Source organism: Aythya fuligula, chromosome 1 (assembly GCF_009819795.1).
Source record: "Aythya fuligula isolate bAytFul2 chromosome 1, bAytFul2.pri, whole genome shotgun sequence".
NCBI classification, from domain to species: Eukaryota; Metazoa; Chordata; class Aves; order Anseriformes; family Anatidae; genus Aythya; species Aythya fuligula.
This window is the reverse complement of record NC_045559.1, coordinates 94,317,772-94,338,645: the sequence shown is the minus strand read 5'-3', so window position 1 is coordinate 94,338,645 and position 20,874 is coordinate 94,317,772. Positions and strand designations below refer to the sequence as shown.

Genomic DNA, 20,874 nt, shown 5'->3' with positions numbered 1-20,874 from the left:
CATAGTCTAAAAAGTTAAGCATGCATTTGGGGCCTGAGGTATTGCTTATTTTATTAAAGCCATTCTGTACCAAAAGAGCATTTTTGGCTTTCTAAAAATGGCAGCTGGAAGTGCCTCAGAAAAAGACTTGGACAGTAGCCACATGTGGGGAGCCACGAGAATCTTAGTTGTTTAGGCTTGTGACAAGGAATTTCTTTATTTTAGAGGTGGTGGGGATTTCTTCTGCTGTCCATTTACTTTGAACACTCTGAAATACACTCAGATTGTTGAGTTTTGCCTGGGTGAAAAGTAGAATGTGAGTTAGGTTAACGTATGTCGAATGCAAAGAATCTCACTCAATTTCCACTGTTTTATGGTATTGTCTTAGCTTGCACGGTACTGAGATTTTAACTTTGCCAATGCTGTACTGAGGCCAGACAGGTTGGAAAACACTCCACTTACTCTGGGATTGTCAAAGCTAGCTCTCCTTTATGTATGTGAGCAAAGTGAGTGGAGCTGTTTTAGCCTGTTTGCTCTGTAGTACTGTCCGGAGTAACAGTAAGGACTACTTCAAGTTTGCAGGTTGGTATCAGAAATTATTCCCCTCTTTGGTGCTACAGAAGTCTAACTAATTCTTGGAAATCTTTGACAGAAAGGGAAACAGAGACATTTGTACCATAGTTAGAGAAACTGCCCAAATTTTTACATAATATCCAACATTATGCACGTAAGTATTCACACTGGGGAAAAAAAAAAAAAAGCTGAGTTTCTGTCTAAAAGTTACCATCCAGAATCAAAACCTCAGATAGGATGAGCTGGACCTATTCTTGAAAGTCTGTCTATAAAAATGCTTATCACGGTCTGTTTTCTTTGCACCCTAAGTATTAAAAGGAAATCAGCATTGGATTTTCTTGTGGTTTTCTGATACTTCTCTGAAAAAGTTTTTGGTTATAGATTCCAGGGAGAAAACTAGGAAGACATTCTAAAGAGCTAACAGGTTTGCCTAAAATATGTATTTTTGAACTAACAAAGGCCTAGTATTATAATTTACAGTCTTTTCTTATCTCATCATTCAGTTGAATGTAGGCAATGACTTTAATTTCAAAGACATAATAATCTTGTCTTTAAAACATAAGATCTTTTGTGTATGCTGTGGCTGGACATTCATTTTGATCTCACTTCAGGCTGTTTTTATGAAATGCAAACATTTCCCTCTTGTGCAGATACATACGTGCAAAGGAAAATATAGTCATGGCCCTGTCTGTTAATAATCCACAATGAAACTTAGAAAATAAATGTTTAAAACAACGGTATGGAGGATGTCATGGTATCTTAGTTTATGGCAAGCTTTTTACACACATATTTTGAAAGTCATTTTTTATGTTAATAGTAATCAAATCACTGAAACACCACATAAAAGCCCAAGTTTATCTTTCCTGGGGATGAAGTAAAACTTCAGAGATACAGTGCTAGAGCTGCCATAAGCTGAAGGGATATACAAAGAGGAGAGTCACTCTTTGCCAAGCCGAACTTTAATCAAACACTCTGTTTGATGATAAATTTGAACTTGGATGCAGAACACATATTCTTCTTGATCATTTCTACATAGTTTATGAGACACAGTCTTTACTGGGAAGCAAATCCCACTACTGTTAGTGTCTCATATGCAAATGAAATTTTATAATTATAAACTATGCTTCACAAAAGACATTTTTTGGATCCATTTAGCATTTATAGTGGCAGCACTAGCAAGAGTGAATGGTATGTTCTTTTAAGATAAGTACAGTGAGTGTTTACACTATATGAGGAAGAACATTTTCTCTCTTGGCGGCATGTACACAGGAGAGGCCAAAACCAGGCTGCACATCTTTGGGAGGAGGAACCTTTGTTTCCAGCACTGCTGGCGACAACTGTTTGTCAATATGACAGCTCCTACAAAGCTCACTGAGTATATACATGGCCTGCCCTTAAAGCCCTAACAATAAGAGTTTAAAAGCACCTAAGTGCATTTGCATTTAATTTACTTCTTCAGCCTCAGAAAGATCACAAACTGGATATAATTATTTGTTTGCTTTAACCAGTCTACTGAGCCTTGATTTCAATGATAGCAAAGGCAAATCCAGTTTAGCAATCTAAGACTGCAGTTAAATTTCACTCATCGTTTTGAACAGAACTTCACCTTTACAAAGACTGTGGGATTTATTTATCACAATTACTACCCACATATTTAAATGAAGAAATTAATAATTTTCATGGGATATTTTGTCTTTGCATAATAAAATACTCCTTTGAGAGAACTTGATTAGGTGAGCAAGGACAAAAGGAAAAAAAAAAGTATCTGCTTGTGCAAGAAGAAAACTTGATTTTTGTTATATGAGCACTTTGTTGGCTGACACTCTTAAAATCCAGCACAGCATTATATATGGACGGACTAAACTAGGGTGTCATTTTGCACCACTAACATACCATAAAATATTATGCCTTTCCATAAAGCAGATGACTAGATGTTTCATATGGTATTCATTTTTATACCTGAAAGAATAATTTATTTCTTTTAAATGCTTTAAATAAATAGTATCTAGTCAAATAACCTCATAATCAGGCCATATATGTTTTTACAGAAAAGGCAATTCTATTCCAAACACTGAGTATAAGGACTTGTCATTCTCTGTTCATAGTGTTAAGCATAAAACCCCATAAGTTCATTTTAATATAGTTTCCCAGAACTGCAATCCTAATTTCTCTAGAAACATCATACAGAGCTCTATTCTTTCTTGGGTACACAAGTGAAATCACTGGTGATAAAAATGGAAGAGTTTAGTTACATTTTCTGAAAACAAGAATTTTCCACATACTTTATATGCCAATAATGCATTAGAAAAACAAAAAGATGACATTTTTTAGATACAGAAAGCCCTATTTTTTAATCCAAATCTATTGTAACATGCTGAAAATCAGTAACATTTACTTGCCCCAAAATATCACTACTCTTCAAAATATATCAACAACCGAGCAAAGTCAAACACAAATTTGCATGGTCAAAGTACATGATGGAATTGGGCTGACTTGTAATAATCTATGAATACTGTGTATTTTAATTTATGAGAAGTGTTGTGAATAAAAAAAAGCAGGAGAGAAAACAATGGCTCAACATAAATCATCTATCAGCAATCATGTACGAGTTGTCAGCAGAAATACCCAGACTGCTAACTGTGAAGGGTTTATATCCTAGCAGCTGCCACTTAACAGCAGTGTTTTTCGATGAGCACAACCAAGATGACTTCAAAAGGACTGGGCCTTTTTAAAAAGCAAGCCTTCTTTTCAGAAGAGAAGAGGAAGGGACTGCTCAGTGATCTTAGACTGAAAAGCGACATCTCCCCGAAGGACAACTGAAATGTCACCACCCAGCACTGGCTGGCCTGTCTCTAGGTAAGCTTAACCTGTCTAGAGCAGTAGTTTTTTAACATTTTCTGATTTGCAGACTTAAAGAGGGCAATGGATTAAGGCCTCCTAACTACAGTCTTGCTTTTCTTTGTTAACTCCATAAACCCCAAGGAATAGGCTTCTGACTCCCAGAGGGGCAGCAGACCACACATTAAAAGCACTGGTGTTGGAAGGTTGTTTTTTTAAAGTCCCTTTGCTCTGAATGGTCTGGCTCCTATTGTTAAGCAATTGGCTCTTTGGTTTAAGAAAGCTGTCTGGTGCGTATGAACGCTTGATCACAGACTTCAAAGGGAAGAAACACATGTGCATGATCAGCCTCATAAGGCTGGTTGTCTCATGAAGCTGTCTTACAACAAGCAGTTGCTCCACAAGACTGGATATACACAGTGGGAATAGCAGCCACATGCCTAAACTGTGAGTACCCTTGTACTGGAGGGTGACAATTTTCTTGAATAAAACAAGCCAATTTCAGTGCAGAATGATCAAAACACCAAAAAACAAAACAAAACAAAACAAAACAACAACAACAACAAAACTAAACTAACAACAACAAAAAAAAACTAACCCCACAAACACCCCACAGATACACAAATATAACTTGGTGGTAGTTCAAATAAAATGAACTATATGTTCACAAGGAGAAAATTCTTTCCCTTCAGAGCAGCTAACACTAAACAGGTCAACCTTATGCCAGGGCAAGCAACACACCTGAGTGTCACATCCCTTGCCCCACAAGACTTGTGGAGCCTCCTAGGACAGCACTTGCACTTGGAAGGGCTGGAGGCGGAGCTGAGATGGGGCTGCGGAAGCTCTTGGGAAACAAGGGCCAGCCAAGGGCAGCAAGAGCAGCCAAAGGCTCAAATGAAATTCAAGTTAAGCCTACAGGCAAATAACCTGGCCTGTTAAAAAAAAAATCCTGCATGTTTTTACTGCTGAGGATGTACTGTACAATTAAAAACAACCTGATGTATGAGCTGGTGCTCTTTTATTTCTCCTCAAGCCCAGGATCTGGGCTTACTCTTGTTCCCGCTGAAATTAACAGGAGAAAAAATAATCCCAAAATGAATGTTTACAGGCTACTGCTCTCTAAGGTGAGACTGAATGAAGATGTTTAAGAAGCTTTTTTTTATCCTTTTATTGGTAATACTAAATATGTTTAGAATTTTACCAAAAAAACCTCACCACCACCACCAAAACACCCCAAAATCAGATGGCACAATAATTTGGGATAAATCTTTTAAGAATATAGACTTCCAATCCCCATTCTTTGGCTGAAGAACAAGTGTGGACTATCAATATCCCATTGTCCCACTGGAAAGCTCCATGAAGAAACTTTCTGAAGACTAACTGAATAGCTGTGGAATCTTTTCAACACAAGTTTCCAAGTGGATACTGGCACCAAGACTTCCCACGTATGCATGAAAACTAAGCCTGATTTCTAGATATGAACAGCATTAGTAAATACTATATTAAACCATTATTTCTGCCATTTTTTCAAAGTTTTCTCAGTTTCAGTAGCAATATATTCTGTCAGAGTCATATCTGATCAATCTACAGATGGCCAGTACCATTCTTCACAATCTTTGCAACAATTAATGGTATTTCCAATTCTACCAGCAAGATGTAGAAAAAACTATTTGTTTAAGCAGATTTATTATTATTATTATTATTTATTTTTTTTACTAAATCCATATCTATATATGAGGTAGTAATAAACAGCTATAAGTACAAAAAGCATTTGTACAGAGCATATTTAATGGCAGATTTTCTTTGGTTTGCAGTTATCTACATATAATTTACGAGAAATTCAGTTATTTATGAAAAGTGGGAACTTTCACAGCACAAAGCAGTCCCTAAAAGGATAGTCCATTTCTTTTCCACATTGCCTTCGTGTAACAGACGTTTGTGAAAGCACCAATACATGGGTACTGACAAATTACTCTATGAATATTGACAGCATAATAGAACTCAGTAAATAAAGTGTACTTAAGACAAAAAAAAAAAAAAAAAAAAAAAAAGTATTGCATCATTTCAGAATTAGTCTACATTTGTTCTGATGCATTTAGGGATGAACATCATAGACAACACTACTTAACGGTTTCATTTCATATTTTCATGATGTTCTGCTTCCCAAAAATGGAAGGGTTTCATCACTACTGAGACAGTGAGTGAATAGTGGTGTCTCTGAACCCTTGACTTAAGCGAGACTTAATAACTACATTACTAGCACAAGAACCTCCCTGTCAGTTTTTCTTCCCACCTTTTCGTAGTATTTGACCTCATAGTCCAAGATGATCCCATTTGGATGCTCAGGTTCCTGCCAAGACAGAGACACGCTGTTCCTGGACGTCCGGTCCTTCCTTATTACCGTGATGGGGGACGGAGCTGTATAGGGGATGGGGGGAGCAAGGAGGAGAGAAAAGCAAACCGAGTTTATCTCCGTTCCAATCCTTGGCAAAGAGTACTGTTTCCATTTAAAAGACTCATGAGCATAGGTCTGGACTTATATCAACATTCAGCAGCTGGATTATCGTCCTGGTACACATGCCTTACAGCACGCCGGCCTCAAGGAAAATGAGCTGAGATTTTCTGTTAGACTGGCGGACTAGTGGCAAGACAGCAGATGGTTTCAATCTGCTACTACAGTGTAAGCAATGAAATACATTTGATGGACTAGAAGAGAACAAAACAACAGTACTACCTATTTGTTATAATGCTGATGTATTATCATCACCAGCCTCTGCAGAACTCCGATACTCTTTTCATAAGCAAGTGTAAAACGGTGCTGGGATGCCCCATGCACCACCACTAACTGCTTCCTGCAGAATAGAGCCTCTTTTATAACATTATTTGCTAAGTTCTCCAGATACAAATTGCTCCCATATACCACTTTTCCTTTACCACACTGCTTTGAAAATGAAATCTGAAGAAAAAAATACCTAAACTGCAGAAAAACCTCATTTCTGATCTGCATTAACCATGGTTAGGCATGACAATTGATTGCATGCTACAGACTCACCCACCACCCAAAACTTGGAAGTACCATCAATGTCAAGGAAAAAAAACGATAATTACCTAAGATCCTTTAACATGGGTTCATCTTCAGACCACCCAGCTCTATGGGCTGTTCCAAGACCAGGCCTAGGTTTCCTAGACTCCCTGAGAGCTATGCAAGTTTTTATTTATTCATTTATTTATTTATTTATTTCCCCCACTTCTTACGGGTTGGCTTCCTACTCCAAATGCCTCTCGTCCGTGGTTTTGGCAAAAATTCATCAGATGATAACTTACAGATCACACATTAAAGGTTGCAACTGTCTTTAAAAAGAAAAATCTTTTACCAATAAACAGTCTTTTATCTTAACATGTAAAACAAATGTGTTTATAAGTTCACATTGTGCTATCCTAATAAAAAAGCTATAGCTGATCTAAACAATTTAATTTCAGCTGAATCCTATGAAGTTTTTACTGTTCATATAAAAGTGGTTGCACTTTACAGGCTTTACACATTTGCATGCATTAGCCAGTGCCCTGTGTGTTTGGATTTTCATCCCCCCAAATTCATGCTGTGTTTGGTTTTGCTTAACTTCCTCTAAAATGTACCTCCTAGTCTTGCATCATAACCTAATAGCTTCCTTTAGCTGAGTAGAGCATCAAGAAAGCTGCATCCGCCCACAGAAGACATATCTATATACACACTTTCACATCCGTTCTGGGCTGAAATGCATCCTTTGGACAGCATTTTTACATACCACATGGCTCCCAACAGCTTCCTGACAAGACTAAAAAGTTGCTAAAATCCCCTTTTTTTTTTTTTTTCTTTCTCACTAAACACAAGGAATTTCTCCTGAATTTAAATTATTGAAGATTATTTATTTATTTTTCAAGTTCAATGGGAAACAGTCTCTTGATTTTACTTAATCTCACCAGACCCATGCTGGCTGAAGAGGTATACAGGACTAGCTGGTAATGAACATCCATCAGCAATTCCACTCAAATTTCACTAGGGCACAAACCATCACTGGAGCCAAAACGCAAAGCAGCGAGCTGGCTGGACTGCTCAGCCCTAGCCAGCTCTATGCTAACTCACAGACCCATGCCTGCTGCTTTTATGCTCCTGTAAGTCATTTTTATAGCTTCTCTAAGTAGTCAAACTACTTATCTTTTGCTGTGTTTGAATAGAGTGCCAAGCCCAGTACCCAGCTGGTAACACTCCCCTTTAAGGTAACATTAATACAGATTTTATGAATAATTAATATATGATTAACAGAAATGGCTCTTCCCCTAATAAATTATGGTAATTTGTGCTATAACACACTCTCAGGGCAGGCTGAAATAATCTTATACGTGCCAATACAGATGTGCCTTAAAAAAGCTTTCTTCCAATACAGCATTAATTATTTTAAGCTAATTTACACACATCTTTGCAGATGCTACCAGTAACTTATCTCACAGTGGCTTACTAGAAAAGCGTCTGCTCTGTGGTTATCAATAACATTATAAAACATTCATATACCTCTTCTGATCCCTAGGGTTCTCAAAGCTGCTTAGAAATCACACAATATACAGTGTCTGAAAGAGACAGCATCCCAGAGCACGGCGGGTGGAGGGGAGACTAATGATCCCAGGGAACAAAAAGTTTCAGGGCCTTTCAGTCCCACACACAGAGCAGACCTGGTTTCTGCAGCACAGCACTGCGCTCCACCAGCTGCTGGACTGTTGAGCTATGGAAATTATGTATATAAACACACATATATATGAAATACATGTATATTTTTATATATATATATACACACACAAATCTGTTTAAATCATCATCTTAATTATGTGACAGAAATTATCTAGTTTTACATAGCCTTCAGTGCATAAAGGAACAGTTCTACCAGATAATTTTGTGGTGCACTATCTGCTTCCAGAGGATACACCACACTGTTTCTATTCAGAGAGGAAGACGTTTGTAATTTCATTTTTAATTTTTTTCATCGTTTTGTATATTATCTTTTCGTTATCTTGTTTAACCACCTCATGCTGCATCTGAGCATTTTAACTTTGAAGCACACATGATTTTGAAAATAAAGACTCAACATATGGGTGGGGATTTAATTTTCCTGCTGTTCCCATCACCTCTGTGTATTCCCATTGGATTTCATGTGCAATAGTTGACTTTGGAGTGCCCCCCTCATCTCTGCCGCTGGAAGCAGAGCCTTGGAGAGGACCCCCTCACAGGGACCTCTCCCAGCAGCCAGCCTGGCTTTCCTGACACCAGTCTTTTCTGCAAGCTGAGATGTAGGTGACCTGGCTTCTGCTGCACCTGCTGCCTTGCACAACATGTGTCTCTGTCTGTACTTACTCTGTTGTTTCTTTGCCAGTTATAGGTCTAGTTCTGCCTCCACCACTAAAACAAGACTAAGAACACATACCAGTTACCCTCTGGTTTGACCAAGTCAAGATAGAAAGCAAAAATTACCACCACTGTTCGTGGTTCAAGCTTCCTTTGCTTGTCTGAAAGAGTCAGAACTAACTATTCAAGTTTTAAATCTCAACACAAACATTTCTTGTTTTTCTGCTGTATCTGTTGGATAGGTAGGTTTGAAAGTGTTAGAAGTCCTTCAACCCTAACATGAGTAAACATCTTGTTCAGACCAACTGAAAGTTTATGCTTCGATCTACTGTAATCAATGGATTTAAGACGTGGTTAAAGTTAAGGTAACCTCTAAGAATGTATTATTTTGCATCGGTATAGCTGTGTGAAAACACAAGTGCCTTTGCCACCTCACGCTCAGGTCTGGGGTACATTTAGAAAGAATAACTTGACATTTGGACCATGGTATTAATTTCATTTTTTGTACGCCTCCCTAGAATACAATGCTATAAAACAAACAAACCTCATATAAACTGTGCTCTAAGTGTCTTTTGATATGTACTTATCTTTTTTTTTCCCCCTTAAGTGTTCTTGAATATACCCACTGAAGCAGAAAAGGACTACGTCCAACCAAGCCCAGAAAGCTCTGATAACCTCAAAACAACCATTTCTGGCCCAAAGCTGGTCAGCCTTAATTTCTATATTGTAAGACAACTCATCATCCCTTCTCACTAGAAAGGCTCTGTGTTTTATTGCCTCCTCTGAAGAGACTGAAGTCGTAGCAAAGAGACAAACTCCTGTTGAAGGCAGTTAACATTATAAACCATTAAACAGCAGAGATATCACCAAGAGCAGTGCTGCGTATTAGTCTCTTGGATGAGGAAGATAGAGATGAGTTTCTTGTTTCCTTAAGACTATTAAATAGCTACAGTAGGATGAGACTGAATTCAAAATCAGGTTATGGAAAGGAATAGAAGTATTTCATACGTAAATTGTCCATTTTTCATTGCAGTTTCAGGATTTTCCTTTCTTAAAAGTGAAAAATAACAACATTGTGCAACAAGAATGCTAGAACAAATCTTCTAAATGGCTGTTGCTCCCATTGACAAAATCAAGGTTGTTACTACAGGATAGCAATAAATGACATATAACAAAGCATTTTTAGATAAGCAGAAGTTTGTCAGAAAAGTGTTAAAGAATCAGCATCAATACAAAGATAGGTTGAATTAATTATCATAGGTGGAATTAATTATCAGTTAAAGAACATCAGTTTCAAAGCAAAACTTGAGAATGCCTTTTTTGTTTAGACTAAAGAGTTGAATAAAAAGCATTCCAGTGACTGTTGGATAAATCCTGTTGATCACAGGCTTCTATGTATTTACATTTTTATTGGTGTTATGATTTATGTATTAGCACTCCTTCACTGGGTTGTTTGTTTTGCTTTTATAATTAACTTTAGGCTTGTGTGGCCATGCATGGACAGGTTATGTCATTTTTTTCTTCAACAAGAAAGTGTTTATTCTCAGTAGTCACATGCAACCTATACAGGGACATTTTTATGCATCAGATGGTTACTATTGCTCCGGTACTACAGTCTAACTGGTTTACGACTAGTTTAAGCAGTCAATATGAACATTCAAAACTCCCTAGAGCTACAAGGGGAAATGTACTTTGAGCGCTCAGTGCTGTTAGGTAGCATTTGTGACAACTGGGAATGTGGATGTTGAAAAGGTAACGAATGCAATGATCCAGAGAGCTTAGGCTCACAAGTGTAAAACCCTCCTCACTCACGACTATTAAAGGTGCAAGCAAATAACATGAAGGATCTAGCAGAGAGGACAATAAAACTTTGCTCAAATTGATTTCCCAGAGAAACTGACCCCAACAGATCATTTGTTTTCCTCCAGTTTAATAGCAGCTGTATATAAATCTCCTTATTGACTTTTTCTTATTCCTTGGTTATTGTTTTCATATGTGACTGGCTTGCAGATGTATATATTGGAAGAAAATTCCCTGTCCTGTGGCAGAGAGAACTCAGTATTAACTTTGGGAAGCCATGTGTGTACAACTGCTGAAATATTTAGAGTCGCGTTGTTTCTTGCTTAGGTCTCTAGATCACAAATTAAATTTTAGGGAAAGCCTTGTAGAGCTCTACAGGATTTCATTCTATAAATGTATGTGGTCTGCTCACTTCCAGCTTTTGCTTGCAACCAGCTATCAGTGTCAGACAGTAAAATATTCCCAGTTATGCTGAGAGATGGTGATCATGAACAAATCTGAGCCAGCAAAACTGACTGTATTACCCAAATTGCAACTCCTGCTGAATTGTTGAATAAGTGGAAGGCTTGCTTCTTTTTCCTTCTTTAAAAAACTGGTGATTTTATTATCTAATCATACTGCTGTCATCTGATACAACATATAAATTTTCTTGAATGCCCCTAGGAGGTAATGTAGAACCAGAACAGTAAATAAAGATCATAATCTCAGAATGAGAGCTGCAGCCTCTGACAGTAGGATCCACTGGGACCCAAACCCAAATCTGTACGTTTTAGAGCACCAATTCCAAACCACAAAACCATCATACATTGCCAAGCATAAAGACCAAGGTCTGAATGTCTCTCACTTAGAGGCAGTTTTTCTTAAAATCTGAAGTCACATCCACAAAGTGAGGATGTGTGGCAGCACTTACCCAGCTGCAAGTATCATGTGCCCATGTTTAGCTGGATCCAGCACAGCCAGACACCCTGCACGTACATGCTACATCCAAGCAACAAGAACCCAATACCTGGGTTTTTAAGTATTGCCTTTCTATCTTCAGGTTTACCCAACCATTCCACTGTCAAACAGCATTCAGCCTGTGCCAGAGTCCTAAGCAACAGACTCATTGCAAATCAGTGCAATGACACATCTCCATGATATGATCACATTATGTTTGTATGAACTGCTGCACTTACCCTTGGACCCTTTACATCTCCAGTGTCTAGCCTGTGGATTAACATCTAGGTGGTTTATTACAGAAGACTGCTCGCAGAAAGCAGCAGTTGCACTATTTTAAGACTTGTTGGATTGCGCTATTATTTACTTTCCTTGCTGAGCACAGTTACATGCACTGCCAGCCCCAACACTGCTGTGCTACAGCAAGTAGGGATGGGGCTGGTCCCACAGGCATATTCCAAAAAGGCATGGCCAGAGTGGGGTCCCCAGGGACTCCCTGGTCATGGGGCAGAAAGGGGAAACAGCTACACTTTAACAACATTTTGGAAACCTGCTAACCCGCATCTTCCTCCTCCAGATGCAATTACCCACCTCTTGGCAAGGCCTGCAGACACAGTCCTTCGCTCTTTAATCTCCAGGGCACGCAGTTAAACCAGCAAGGTGCATTTGCATGGGCTCTTGCACCTTTTGCTCGAGCTGCAGCAGACTCAATATAGTTTTATGACTTGCACTGTAAAATGTCATCTGATTCTGCAATATCATTAGGTGACTGTCAGCCAGAATGCAGTGCACCTTTCCTGTCACCAGAGACGAGGATTTAGGGAATTTAGGGAAAACTATCCATCCCAACAGCAAGGGGCCTGTGGCAGCATACAGGGCTGTTTCACTGGATTCAAGCTGGATCTGAGCAGCATGCAATCGTAATCAAAGCTTCACCCTTTCTGTGAGAGGGCTACCAAGACCTGGGCATTTACACAAGTCAAAATGAGGAGAATATGAGGACAAAACTTTTAGGATAAACAGAAACAGCTTAAACTTTAGATGAAACAAAGCAGTGTGGGGCAGCTGTTTCTGCCAGAAAAGGAATACAATATTTTGGAGACTAACTGGTTTGTGATTATTTTAATGGATGATTTCCTGCATTGTGGCTGAAGCACTCCACTGCATCTGGAAGCTGGTGGACTCTAGCCTGTGGTTACAGACTCCAGAGCGGCTGCAGGCATTGCACAGGTGCCACGAAGGAAAGAAAGCAGGGAACTGAAAAAGGGAGAATGCTCAGCTTCAGCAGGAATTACACTAAAAAGCAGCTGTTTGATTTCCCTCTCAAGTGCAGAGAAAGGCAACCTTCTGGGCAGCAGCTGTCACTGGAAAAGTGATTGTCAGAGCTCATTTCTCACTCTTACAAATAAATTCTAAATTAAAAGCAAACTTCATTAAGTGGTGCTCGTTCATGTTCTCATCTCTCCCCCTTTTTATTAAGGGAGATAGCAAATGCCTTCCACAGAGCGAACCAAACATTAGACTTACTCATATGTTTAACACATGTGTAATAAATCACAGAAACGCCATGTCCATTTGGGAAGTATCAGCCTGCACAAGGCACTCACCTCAGAAACCGAAAATTATGGTGCCACAGCGCTCACAGCTGTTATTTCACAGAGGAGACAAATGCCGTATACGCTTTCACAAGGATTCGGCCCAAAGGTACTCAAATATAAATGTTATTCTTTCTGTTCTCTGTTTGAGATGGTGATGGTGGGAGCTTATCAATACTTCATATTTTTCGCTGTATGCATTTAAGACCATATTGGTTTAAAATAAACAGTTTTGCTTTGCCTTTCTCACCCCATTGTTACGTTACTTCATAGGATGTTAGCATCTCAGGCTTCCTGGTGTGAAGTTTTCAGAAAACAATTTATTCCCCATGACTGTGACATCAACTGTCAGATGCTGATTAGGCTTTCCCCTTCCATGGAAGTTATTACCTCAACCAAAGCAATGCCACTCACAATTTAAGAAATGTGTTTAAGAGCCATCTCTAGAAATACCAGTATCCAAACCCAGAGAAGACAACAATCGTATTCAGGTAAGTAATTTCTACTATGTTTCTCCTTTGTTTCTACTGTTTCTTCTGTATGTTTCTCCTTTGAAATAGCTACCATGAGCTCTTGAACTAATCTTTTGGTAAGTTCCAACAAAGTCTTTTCAGCCTGGTCAGAAAACACTGAATGGGAAGAGTATTTCTCAGATCCCTGGCCCTGTCATTCCCTGACAGTTTCACAGTCGGCTGCAGAACAAATGATTCTGTAAAGGCTAACCAGAACATGATAATCTGATGGAGCAGGCCTGAAAAGTGATTACATCTCCTTGCACTTTCTTTTAGATTTTGGGATGATTTTATTGTTATCTTTGTTTTTAATGTTTCTTTATATATAACAGTATAGTTTACTAGAAGGATATGTATTCTGCTACAGTTCTATTTTATGTTAAAATGCGTTTAAAAATAAACATTGAATTAATAATTCCAATTGACAGGAATAGTCCCCAAACCCAAAGAAAAAGATAACTTTTTTTTTTTCCCCCAGCTCTCGCTGCTTTCCAATTGTCTAGATGGAGGAGCTTTAAGAAGCAAGGAAAGTTGACAGCTTTGCTTACAGTCAAGAGGGACAGAGATTATTTCCCTCAGTGATCACTCAGAATGCTATCACACATAAAGCAGTCAGAAACCTAAGGAATTGTATTTAAGTGAGGTCTAAGCATCCTGTTTATTCACATTTCTTTCTTTTCATTACTTTAGCAAACCAAGGTATTAAATGAGAACCCACGTGTAGCTTCACATTAAAGCCTGATAGAAGTGGTATACAAAAACATTATCCACCATTTCACCATGACTTTTGAAAACGGTAAAGTGGGTAGCTAAAAGCACAGAAGGGGAAAACACTGTCTGAGCTCAAACTTCACCTTTGAACTTCCCCTAAGGTCACGAGCCTTTACACAAGGACTGTGTTCACACAGAAGAGATGGATGTATGTCAGAGACTTTGAATCCTCAGCATAGCTTCCTCCACATCCAGGGGAAAAGGGATCAAAGGCTTTGCAGGCAGAGCTTCTCTAGCTAATAACAGGCTATGCATGGAGTGACATTGTTAAAACACTTCCCTTTTATATCCCTAAAGGAGGAGTTTTATTGAGTTAAAACGATCCTTGAATAGCCTCTGGGCTGAACTGTAAAACACATTTGAAAAGCGTAAAATCTTTATTTATGCCAGGAATGTTTGAAACTCAAAAGATAAATGTCATTCAAAAAACAATGTCCTAGGTATTCAGTACATAATGGGGCACAGCTGTAATAACAGTCAATGAACCAGAGACTCCCTACATCATGTCATTAGCTCACTTTTAATAAGTCTATCTTCTTATCCTTTTCATAAGGACCATAGGGAAAGAAAGAAATATATCATGCACCAAACATCTGTGGCTTTCTCAAATTGTCTCTCTTCAAAGATCTATCTACTTAAGGGACCTGTCTTGGGATATAGATTGTAAAGTGCACACAACCCTTTCTAAATATGGATTTTATTTAACCAGGGAGCATCATACGTCATTTCTAAGTTGCGGAAGACTGTGCAGTCTAGCCTGACAGAAAGAAGGCTGAATGCAGAGATAGTGTCGCAGTTCTCACAAGCAATCAGAGATCCGTACTGAAATAAAACTTGGTGCCCAACTTGGTGTTGAATTTATTCCCTCAAAGCAACAGATTTCAAGCAAGCAGAACTCTAGTTCTGAGGAGGTTTGAACAGCTCTCCCTGGGAGCCAAGTAAGTCTTTGCCTTCAACAGATCCAAAAACTTCTGATTTCTTCTTTATTTTAAATGTTTATCCCTCAAGGCGAAGCTGAATAGATAGCTTGAACTTTTCTGTCTACAGATGAGACACATAGATCAAGATATTACAAACCAGCTATACCTATCCTTTAAGACACTCCTCCCAGTGATCCTAATTTCTGTGCCTAGTGGCCAGTTTTGTTCTCAAAGCTTTTTTTTTTTTTTTTTTTTTTTTTTTGACTATTTTTTGATACTAGCCCCTCACAAGAGCTCCTTACTGCCTTACCTGTTACCTTCTTCTTTAACTACCTTATCTGTGGTGCATTTTAAAACTGTTACATTTGGCAGCTAATATATTTAAGGAAGAGATAGAAAGAGGAATAAAAATAGATTTGATTAAATATATGTAACAGAATGGGCTGTATGTTTACATCTGAAGAAACTATCTGGCTGATGTGGTTTTATCACATCATTATTCATTAGTCCACAACGAATGAGAGGCAAAAACAGATTAGAGTCCTCTCCCAGAAGCGATACTGCCACACTGAGGTGCACAGGAGCAGCAACTATTGCAGCCATCTGTTTTCCTGCACCTTTTCAAGCATGGTTTAAGCTATTAAACAGTAACAGGTTGTTCTTTTTTTTTTTTTTTTTTTAAATGAAATATGAAAGATAAAAGGAGGAGGTTTCTGATAGTAAGCCCACTACTCCTGGGTATCTTTTTATTATAATTCTCTATGCTATAGATGTATACAGATGCCTCAACTTGGTTTCAGGGACAGTTTAAGTTTCCTATATAAAAAAAACTGTGCAGAGGAAGAAATAAACATTTCACAAGTGCAAAACTGAATGGTGAGGAGACCAAAACACAGGTTTAGGCTGTTAGTCACTTCATGGAGGAGCATAATCACTTCATCACAAACACAGGTAGAAGTTAGCCCACAAAATCTGAAGGCAGAGTCTCAGATCTCCTGCTAGAACATATCCCCTTTGCTCTTCTCCTGATGCTAGGATGCACGGTATCAGAAGCTTGTTGGAATTGATTCAGTGGTGACACTGGCTTGTTGGCACTGAGCTCAGCTGCTATTGCCTTCTCGCAGCTGCACTGTGGAGACTGTGGAGGTTTACAAGGCCTTAACTCCTTAAGAACTAATCAAACATAAAACTACCTCTAAAGTTGCTACAGTGTGCTTTTAGCTATTAGAAGAAAACAATCTATTTTATTATCAAGCAGGCACATAGTAAAGACACAAGGTATTAAAAGCCAAACATTTGGGCATCAGCATAGGTTTACTTGGAAAATACAAAAGCTGTAATTATTGACAATGAACTTGCTTGCTAATCATTATTTTCCAAGAACCCTGGACTCTCTGAATCATATTGTAAATAATTGAAGGAAAATACACCTACAGAGTTTGGGTTTGGAGCCAGAATATTTAGCTTGATATGGAGAAGCTGCTGAATCCAGGAAACTGCCAGTGCAGAAAAAAGGCCACAGGAGTAACCTCTTGTTCCCACCTACCTTCTACAGATTTTTGACTTTGTTCTCTTTTCTCTGCCTCTGTGGCTGCTATGGTGTAAACTGGACAACTGGATTTGCTGCCTGCTTGGTGACCCAAAGCTATTTTAATACAGTAAATGGAAATTAAAAATATAACTGCACACAATCTCTCTTGGGACAGCACTTCAGTTTTCCAGACCTTATACAGTTCTTGCAGCTAGGAAGCCCAAAGACATCTTCAAACGTAAATTAACTGTCTCCTTAGTAAAACTGTTCTAGTATAACGTAAACTTGTTTATAAACCAACTTGATTAGATCCCACATTGGGGCACTCTTCCTGTAGAAGGTCCCAATTAATTTAACATTATAAAGTATGAAAAAAATCATTCTTGCACTAAGTGGGACTATGCAGTGGTTTGCAACAGTTTTACTGGAATGCTCACATGGGATTTAAAACTGCTTTCCCCCATTATCAAGCATCCTAATATTCATGTGGGGAAAGCTAGTTAGTGGAAAGTAGGTCTCAATTTACTCCCTGCTGACTCTAAGGGGGGGAACCATAACTGTTGAACAGAATACAACAATGCTGTACAGTACATGGAAGAATAAGAATGGATACTGCAGGGTCTCTGGTGAAAACACTTAGGAGGGAGGCATTAACCCACAGGCAATTTATCTAAATCACATCTCCTCCTTTAAAGCAATCTGTTCTTATGGAGGTGTTCCGCAAAATAATCTAATCCTACTGTAGTTTTTCCTGTTCATGTATGTATAAACTTTATGTGCTATGACAAATGGTAAGAGATTTGAAGTTATCATTGCTAAATAGCAGAACAATGATTCAATAACACTCTCTTGAATTTCTTTGAAACAAGGATAGAGGTTGGCAGCCCCTCCACACCCATAGGCCTTACTCTCTCCAAACTGAGTATATGTATGTGAAGTTTACTCCCCCAAATTTCATTGAGAAGGCCTAGTTCTATGAACAAAAAGTTGAAGGTGAAAAGACAAGGGTAATTACTGATCAGTCCCTTCCAGCTGCTGCTATCCCCCTTTGCACACAAACCACAGAAGGACTGAGGTGGGAAGGGGCCTTGCAGAAGCAAGGTCAGTTGGAGGAGGTTGCCCAGTTCCTCCATTAGTTGGGTTTTGAATACCTTGACAGACGGAGATGCCACCATCTCTTTGGACAACCTGTCCCAGTGTTTAATCACACAGTAAAAAAGTTTGTTGTCTATGCTTAAACAGAATTTCTCATATTTCAGTCTGTGCCTAATGCCTCATCCTGTCACTGGACACCAATAATAAGAGGAGCCTGGTTCCACCTTCTCTACATCCTCCCATTAGGCATTTGTACGTATGGTTAAGATCCCCCAGGGCTTCTCTCCTTCAGGATAAACAGTCCTAGCTGTCTCCACTTCTACTCACATGACAGAAGTTCCTGTCCCTTACATGTGTAAGGGACACAAGTAATGCCTGTCTCTGGACTCGCTTTGCTCTGCCCATGTCTCTCTTTGTACCGCAAGTGGGACAAGCTGTGGACACACCACACATGGTCTTACCAAGGCTGAGCAGAGGGGAAAGGTCACTTCCCTTGGCCTGCTGGCAACACTCTTCCTAATACAGCTCCAGGTGCTGTTGGTTTTCATAGCTGCCAGGGCATGTAGCTGGCCCATGGTCAACTTGGCATCCATCAGAACCCCCAGGTCCTTCCCTGAAAAGCTGCTTTCCAGCCAGTTGGCCTCCAGCATCTCCTGGCATATGGAGATATTCCTCCCCAGGTGCAGGAGGCAATCAACAACAGAAATGGGGATGGCACTGGGACACAAGGGATGGAAGAGGCTTCTTAAGACCTACCTGACAGATCAGCATCTGCTAGCACTGCAGACTTCTGCAAGTTCTCCTTGTCTCCTCTGGATTGCAAAGATCACTGCTGAGTATATGTCTATTTAAAGTGCAGCTAAGTCAATTAAGTACTTGGTTAAAATACAAACATTTTGCTCAGCATTCCTGAGTCAATCCACATGACACTATGTGATACCATAAAAACACTGACATGGCAGAAAAAAACATTACTTTCCCATGCAGTATCAGCAAAACATGTTCAGCACAGGTATTTCCCTGACCTGCTGGCTGTGTTTTGCATTGGAAAACCTCCTCCTTCAGTGCTGTAAAATGATGATCTAGTAGCATGACTGTGCTCTCCCTACCAAATCTTAGCCTTTCTTGAGTCAGTTCCACACCCTGTATCCCTTTAAAACCTCTTTGGGCTCCAGTGGGAGTTTTGTGCTTGCTACAGCCCAAAGCCAGTAAATACAGCGCTGCCCTGACCTGGAATGAACAACTTTTGCCACTGGGTTCTTTATAACTCTCCAAGGAAGATGCTTCTTTCTGGTTTTACAGATACTAAAAACCAACCAAACAAAAAAGCACAAACTGTGACCAGAAAACCCAATGAACCTATAATATCTGTGCACAGGCACCTGATCACTTCAGCAGCAAGCCAGGCAGTGTGGCACAGCTGTCAGTCCCCCTGCATGGCACATTCACAATTAGCATACCACCTCGAGGGACACTGAATTCCAGACAACCTCCTGTAGCAGTCAGTGACCCTTTCTAAATGGGGTTGATTGGTATTATTAGGAGATAACATCTGTGTGGTGCGACATACTGATGTGAGGTGAGAGCCTCAGAGTGCTTCAATATAATTTGGAGGATGCCTTATCAAGCAGCAACTGAAGGCATGTATTACAGTGCAATCAAAGAGGATGATCAACAAGCTAAATTAAATAGAAATGTGTGCCCTTTCTCTTATTTTAGCTCCAAGGACAGAAAGACTTAACAGGATTAGAAATATTGCAGTGTCATATCTGTCTGTCTAGCCATATATTGCAAGATACTTTTTTTTTCTTTCTTCAGACATGCCTGCTTATTCATTCACCTTCACTAGAAGGAAATGAAAACAAAGTGCAGTAAAAATATGACAGACAGAAAGAACAAAAAAGCCCAATCCATTTCCCAAAATGATTCTGAATTTTCCTCAGTGCAGGGGACTGGAGCTTGGTTTTACACCACTTTTGTACAGTAAAATGTATTAACTTCCGTGAATTTTCAATGACAGCAGAATCAGAGTCTGGACGTTTCAAACCCCACCACTGACAACAAATAACACCTTTCCTCTAGTTCCAGATCAGGTCTGAAAACTCTCTAGTATAACCTTACTGTGGCTTTTAGTTATAGATTCCAGAGCTCATAGGCATTGCATAGGCATCAGCGATCTTTTCAGCAATATTTAAAGTGTGTATCTGCAAGCATATGCAAATTACAAATATGTGCATGCATGTGTGTATATGATGTGTTTACATTTAAAAATGGAGCTGCTGTGAAAGCTGACTGACTTGTTAACGTATCAGCTGAATTTATTTTAACACACACTGGCAGATCTCCCAATTGCCGTATTACAGAAAATTAGTATTATGTATATTCTGATCTATTAATCCGGTGATGGATGCGTGGGAAGATACACCCATTTGTATGCTGAGAAGCATGGAGAGAAAGGTTTATTCACTTTTCAGTGGGACTTTGCAACTCAGAGACACAGCAAACATAATACAGCCCATGTGTCTCTTGAATAGAGCTTGTCTAAAGATGTACAATGTATGATTTTTACCTCCAAGAGAACTGCCATAAACATCTTGTTTTTGTCATTAGAAAATCTACACCATTCTCCAGGTCTGCCTGTGATTCTTGGAAACTCATATACTCAGATAACAGTGTTTTATGAGCGTGAAGACATTCTGCAGAACAGTTTTCACTAAGTTGGGATGGATCCTGTCACCAGGCAAAAGAAAAACATGGGTACTGAATCTCCAGGATTAAAACTGTAACTTCATCACGTCCATTGCAAGGGCACAGGGCTCTCAAATCATGGCTGGCAGAAGATAAAGAGCCTGGATTCAGAAGATCCCAGAGAAGAGTTATGGACCTTCTGTACTTCAATCCTCTCTGCAAAATTCACAGCCTGCTAACACCTTTCCCTCCCTGGGCCTGC

General features: G+C 39.3%; 1 protein-coding gene across 1 annotated transcript in view; it reads right to left on the bottom strand.

Annotated features, from left to right (window-relative positions):
* The window catches only part of EPHA3 (EPH receptor A3), a 215,426-nt gene that overhangs the window by 51,445 nt on the left and 143,107 nt on the right, over positions 1-20,874 (bottom strand). The window contains exon 6 of the mRNA XM_032198984.1: positions 5,684-5,808. Coding sequence (XP_032054875.1) covers positions 5,684-5,808 — 125 coding nt within the window. The remainder of the gene's footprint in view (positions 1-5,683; positions 5,809-20,874) is intronic.